Below are 7,011 nucleotides of genomic sequence, written 5' to 3' on the forward strand. Positions count from 1 at the left end.
CTTAATTACTAAGTTCATGTACTGTATATTGGTTTTATATTAGAAAATGATTGGCGGTTAAAAGTGCAATCTTTTTGTTAAGCTATCTACATAAAATAAGTAAACAAATAAATTACAATTCCTGCCATAACCCTATAATTATTGTTTACTGCAGAATGTAACTCATTATTCAGTTTTTCTCTTGGCTTGTGCAAATTTCTTGCACAGTATTCATGAGATAAAACTTCTTTAAGTGACTGTCTGTAAGCATCTTGCCTTGTTTAATTTGAATTTGATTGGTTTCAATTACATGGTAGTTTGATCTTTTTTCTTTTTCTTCAAATACCAATTCAACATTTGAACAAGATGTATTACCTTCACTTAGTTTGGGTTTCTTTTGAGGAAATGTAATATATGTTTGTTTACATTATCTGCAAGCATTAATCTATTCTTTTCTTTTTTTCCCTTGTCCTTACATTCACTGTAGGTCCCAAAGGTAAACAACTTGAAGGAACAGAATGTCCACTTCATGTTGTCCATCCACCCACTGGTGAAGAATTTGCTCTGGGTTGTGGGGTTTGCAGAAATGCACACACTTTTTAGAATAGCATTTTTTTTAACCAGAGCAAAACAGGTGCCCTCATCCCTCAAGTGTCCTGAAAACAAAATCCAGCTGGGGTGAGGATGGGACCATTCCATAACCCAGGTAAAAGGAACAATTTACAGTGCAAGAAGGATGCCAAATACCATGTACATAATTCTTGCTGTGAGATATTGACATTTTTTGAACCGAGACATCAAAATTTGTGAGGTGTTTGCATGTGGCCATTACAGTCATTGGCTAGGAAACATTGGACATTTACAAATAAACAATTGTTATTAAAGGATCTGTGTGTCTGTGGACTATGAATGATGCTGGCTTTCAGGAGAAAGAAAAGAATATTGATTATTGTATACTGACTTTTTGTAATCTTGTACAATTGTAATGCATCACAAGTGGGGATGAGAAAGAGGAATATTCTGGTTTATTTCCTAGACTGTTATAAAAAAAAATGTGTTAGGAAGGCATAAATGTAACAAGTATCACCCTGTACATAAAGGTATCAATGTTTGTCCTGTATAAGAAATATTAAATTACAACAGCAGTTTCATTTAAACTTCTGGGTTATGTTTGAGCCTGAAATTTTAATGAAGTGCAATACTGAGTGTGCCTCATATCTTGCAGCTGTAAACATAATGGAATGTACATGTCAATAAAGCCACTGTACATTTTTATACAGTGAAAGTCTAACAAATGTGTAAGCCTCCATTTTCAGAAACACTCTTAAAACAGAGTGGGAGAGGGGGGAGGGAAGGAGAAGAAGAGAGGTGTCCTATAATTATTTCAGCAGACTCTTGAAGAGTAGGAAAGTTTTCTGGGTAAACTGGTGGTTGTGGAAGTACTAAGGACATGAAAAGCACTGCTCCATTTCTCAACAGAAAATTTGGATAAGTGTTCTAGCATTCATATGAAGAATTGTATTTCCATTTCAATTACCAACAGTGTTTTAAAATACAGAAAAAGACTGCATTTAAAATTATTTTTGATCAGTTTTATTTTACTGAAGACTCCTAATCACTCCCACTTTTAGGACAAACAGCTTTTTTGAATTTCAAAATGTTCATTTTATAAGAGTCCTAAGTCCTCTGCACCTGCATAATGAATGCAGAATATAACTTCAAGTCAAAACTTCTCTCTGTAAGATTTTCTCTTCAGATTTTTTTTTCTTAGGTGCATTCCACTCCCTTTCTAGCATTTCTGTCTTGAATCTGATGAAAAGTATGTTACTGCCTTTTACATTTAAGATATTGGTAGATGGCATCCACACCAGACAATCTTGATGAGACTGGAACCATGGGATCCATCTTACCTAACTTCAGACATCTGTAACCACCGAACCACAGAAAGGTTGGCATTGGGAGAGACTTCTAGAGATCATCGTGTCCAACCCCCCTGCTAAAACAGGTTCACCTAGAGCAGCATATGTATATCTGCACTTTGAAATAGTTCTGAATAGTTCACACACTTGTGAAGTACAATTGATCTTATTCACTGTAGCTCTGCTGAGGGGTCAGGACAGGCTGGATCAGTGGGCTGAGGCTAATTGTTCAACAGGGCCAAGTGCTGGATCCTGCACTTGGGTCACAGCAACCCCATGCAGTGGTACAGGCTGGGGGAAGAGAGGCTGGAAAGCTGCCCAGCAGCAAAGGACCTGAGGGTGCTGGTCAATAGCAACTGAACATGAGACAGCATGTGCCCAGGTGGCTGAGAAAGCCAGTGGCCTCTGTCATGTGTCAAAAACAGTGTGGCCAACAGAGCCAGGGATGTGATTGTCCTTGTACTGGGTGTCTGACCCATTGTCATTTTTAGAAAATTGGAGTGTAGCACCGTCCTTACAAATTAATTCTATTTTTTATTTTTTTCAGCCTTCTCTTTAATTTCAGATTAATATGAGTATTAATTTAGGAAATTGAGATTACGGTGTGGAAAGGACATGACACTGTTCATGTTTATTTAAAATTTATAGAGTGAGGGATAGGCAGTACTGTGGAAATGTTTCTCTCACACACAGCTGACCCTCCCCTATCACCACTCCAGGGAGGCAGCACGGCCACGTGTGAGCATCAGACTCTTGCACAGAGCTCAGCTCCTCACGTAATGGCTGAACCTTGGACACGCTGCTCCCACGCTGTCTCAGACATTCACGTCACCACATCCCCCCATGCCGATCTCTGACGGTGATTATAGCAGATGCCAGCACAGACTGCTAATCAGATCAGTCCACAATAAGATTGCTGTATGCCTTTCCAGCAGTCTCACATGTTTTTCTGTCAGCTGTCGATCCACTGCCCACGCAATGGAAATAGTCAGTTTTTGTTTGTACCACCCTGTTTGCTGCAGCCCATCACACTCAGCTAATTTATACCAAACAGCTCCTGGCCAAGGCGAGGCCTCAGTGCTCGAACTTGGATCGTTAGTTTAAAAATAACTTAAACTTTTATGGGTGTATCCACCCAATGAACACAATGTGAACAGTAAAAGTTAATAAGACACAGCTGATTAACATGTCATCATCAGGGCCAAATAAGCTTGGTCCTTACAAAACAGGTTTTGCTAATTCTATCATGTTTTTAGGCTCATGTTTCACCTAGACAGAGGTTAGCTAGGGAGCTTCAGGCCCACCCATTCAGGATAGAACTCAGGGCTTTTCCACAGCCCTTGTTAAGCCATGCCACACATTGCAGGTGCCGGAGTGCAGCGGTTGTAGGGCAGAGGCCTTGTTCCTCAGCCCAAGGTGCACTGGAAGGGCTGTGTTGTCACAGCCCCCACTCTCGCTGATAGGGTGTGGTAGTGAGCTTGTGCTGCCAAACATTTCAGGATCTGGCTCTTCATCAGGTATTCCTACAGATATGCAGCCAAATACAGAACAACACACTGATTACACAGCAGCCAGATGCAATGGGAACTGTGATTATTATTGATAATCACCCAAAGATGTCCCCTGCCAGCTGGTCCAGGGAGTTTTCTCAGGTAATACCCACCTCTGCAGTCTCTTGGGATTCAGGAGATGCTCTCTGATCTTGCCTCAGTGTTACAAGCTGTGGGCTGCTCGTTGAAATACAATCTCTTTGGATGCACCAAGTTTCTGTGCACTTGAAAGGGGATTTGGACACTGAAACCTTGGATGGGTACTTGAGGCAGTGCTTTGGGTCATCCACTGAGCAGTACACACAGTGTCCTTTCCTATACTCCCACTCATTTCTGCATCCCTGGTGATTCAAGAATCCTTAGCCCATGTTAGGGCTCAGCTAATCTAGTATTTCCACCTCCCTGTCAGTTCATTCAGTAATGTTCCTTTCCTGAATGTGACTCTGTATACATCCTCCCCTGCACAGTTTAACTATTCTGCTCACTCAGCTGCCCTGCCCTGGGTTCCCACTCCACCCAGCCCCATTCCTAGGTATCACCTCTGCCATGTACTCTGCCAGAACAGCCATTAGAGGAAGGAAGGATGGCATTGAGTATGCTGGCACACAAAGGGAATGCATACTCCACCGTGGCCATGTGGGCAGCAGTGTCACATCACTTTAAGCTAGAGATTCAGGTGGTTTGGTGTGAATGGGGTGTGATCTACTAGCAGTAACTCACCATTCTAATGCCAATTCCTAACAAAGATACTTGGAAACCTGGCTGGGGGACCAGAACAACAGCTTTTTAAAAGCATTTGCCTGAGAGCAGATTGTATCAGTGGACTCTGTCATGGAGCAGTAATTGCAATGGGATGATCCAAGCTACAGTTCCCTACAGATTTTGCTTTAATGGACATAACATATGTAAGATGATACACTGGGTTTGCACGTGTCTGTCTCCCTTTCCTCCAATACAAACAGAATCTGAGCAACAACATTCCAGTAGTTACTCATAAGATTGTTGTGTCTATTTCTACATCATTGGGTTTTTCCATACTCCTAGTGGGTTGTGGAATGGCCTAGGTGCATAAATCTTTATTTCCCTCCTGATGGAGGCTGGGCACAACTATGTACCTCCCACCAAGCAAATCCTAAATTTTGGCACACCCTGACTGAATTTGACGTTTCCCATGAATAGGTGCCCACTGGCAGGAATTTGGATCTGTTCATCCAGCACTCTCATACGTTCAAGGTACTGGTGAATAACTTCTGGGTTTTGCCTCCAGTGCTAGGATACAAGACTTAGAAACAAGCCATGTTTGAAAACCAGCTTTAGGGTGCCCTTGCAGGACACATTTCACATGGACACATAAGGTACCCTCCTTCCGTGCCTTGGTACCAAGGCCAATCCTAATACAAATGCCAGCCCCTTCTTAGCAATAAGTCTGTTTGGGAATTTTTACCACTGTGGCTTGCTAATCATATTAGCTCCTCACCAACTGTCAGAGTCAGTGGAACTGATTTGCAAGGAGCTACACAGAGCACAGAGAAAACTCCTGTAAACCAAAGAACTCCTCTACCAGGATGCTGTCAGACCAACCTATCAATAAGCTGGCACTGCCCTTTCCAGCAGCATCGCTCTGCCCATGGCTCACACCGTGGCAAAGATGAGGTGCTGTCTGGGCTGCTGGGCACAGCTGAGCCCACTCTGCCTGTTTGTATGGCAGCCCTAGCTAAGGCCATGCCACAAGAGTCCCTTGTCAGAGGGGCTCCAGCAAACAGCAGCTTTTACTGTATTACCTAACAAAATAGAGTGGTACAACAGCTTTTACCCATGAAGCAACCATGGGAACCATTCATCTGGAAAGAATTACTAGAGCCTCTAGAGACAAAAACAATATTTAGACAGTGAGGAACCTTTTTTAAAATAGTTATCTCCAGCTTCTACTGAACCATGAGCAACAACATCAGGTAATCATCCTGTTGCAGGCAACACCCTATCCTGCTGCTGCTCATCCTTAGTTTTATCTTTTTATTTTTCTGTGGCCATGAGGCCTTAAATGGAGGCACACTGGTTTAAAGACCATTTTATTTGCAGCTACTGAAAAAAAAAAAAAAAAAAAAAAAAAAAAAAAAAAAAAAGAAAAAGAAAATAAGTTGAGTTACAGCTCCTGTTCTGTAAGGTCTTGCTTGTGATCGATAGAATATACTTATTTACTTATTTTACTAGTCCATAATACCACATTCTAACAGTATAAGAAAGTCTCTCACCACAGAAAATCTTCCACATTGAGAAAATAAAACCAGGAAATTTCCCTAATGATATCCATTACTGAAAAACATTCACTTCTTTTGGCATTGATAATGTAATGAATAGGTTCAGCTTTCCTCTGCATTTTCTTTCTCAGCACAATCTGCTGAGAATGAAGACTGTCACAGACATTCCAGACCAGGTCTTTCAGCCACTGTTCATAACATTAATATTCTCCTATTTTTCAGAATTTCTGTTTTCATTAAATCAGAGTGAGCTACTCAAGCCTGACATACTTCCATCATAGCTGGCTCTGGTCTGCTATGGTTATTTAATTCTCTTCCAACTGCTTCTGTGATTTTCCCCTTTGCATTCTTATCCTAGCCAAATGCAAGCCAGGCTTATCAGGGTGGAGCACAGCTCCTTGCTTCAGAGCTACTTGAATATGGCCAGAAAATCAGCACAGTGGACTTTCAGTGCTAAAAGGTGCAGCATTTACAATCAAGACCTGGCATTTGAATGTTGCCGTGGCTTCATCAGGCAGGCAGTCTGCTAGCTGAAATGAGGTGCTGTGTACAACCTCAGCTGGAGGTGGTGAGATCCCCTGTTAGACACTGAGATTTTACTTGGGTTTTATGCGTGTGGGCTGTTCTTCATCTTCACATGGTAACAGTGAGGTGCTTCAGAGAGCTGCTTCACATCTCTGAGTGATTCTCCCATCAGAAAAACTGAAACTTCAGAGAGCTTCTCCTTCTCTTTTGGAAAAATAAAAGGTTACAATGCAGCTTCCTCAACACCTCACAGTCTCATTTTTGCATAGCAGGGTTCAGCCCAGGCCATGGCCTTTTTCTGTTACTACTGAAAGTATACACTAAAACAAAACAAAACAAAACAAAAATTAAAATATTCCTCTCTCAATACCCCATCTGCTGTTAGTTAAGTGATTAGTGTAAGGCAGAGAGACTACTGAATGCAGACACACCTGATAGTCCAAGTTACTGACTAAAGCTCCAAAGTGCCCAGCCACCACTGGTAACAACATGGCAACAACACAGACCAGCCCAGACCTGTGGACGTTCTTTGAACCTTTACTGCTTGGCCCCTTCTTAACCTGCTGCCACCTATCTCAGTGCCAGCTACCTGTGTCCAAGAGCTCTGCAGGGCTTTGTCTGCCAGCTAAACCAGAGCCAGCCCTGGGGGGTCATCAGGAGCCCACACCACCAGCTGCCTGCAGGTTTTCTTTCATTCAGCTCTGATAAACTGCCCAGTTCTTGTGCTTTGCCCACAGACACCACAGACATTTTTGTCAGTGCTCTGCACCATGTCCAGAG

General features: G+C 42.3%; 1 protein-coding gene across 17 annotated transcripts in view; it reads left to right on the plus strand.

The window, feature by feature from the left end:
• The window catches only part of MYCBP2 (MYC binding protein 2), a 173,723-nt gene extending 172,469 nt beyond the window's left edge, over positions 1-1,254 (plus strand). For all 17 annotated transcript variants that reach the window (XM_054001515.1, XM_054001538.1, XM_054001546.1 and 14 more), the window contains one exon: positions 467-1,254. In XM_054001515.1, the coding sequence (XP_053857490.1) occupies positions 467-582 (116 nt within the window). In that variant the 3' untranslated portion in view covers positions 583-1,254. The remainder of the gene's footprint in view (positions 1-466) is intronic.
• The last annotated feature ends 5,757 nt before the right edge of the window (positions 1,255-7,011 follow it).

This window comes from Vidua macroura, chromosome 2 (genome assembly GCF_024509145.1).
Source record: "Vidua macroura isolate BioBank_ID:100142 chromosome 2, ASM2450914v1, whole genome shotgun sequence".
NCBI classification, from domain to species: Eukaryota; Metazoa; Chordata; class Aves; order Passeriformes; family Viduidae; genus Vidua; species Vidua macroura.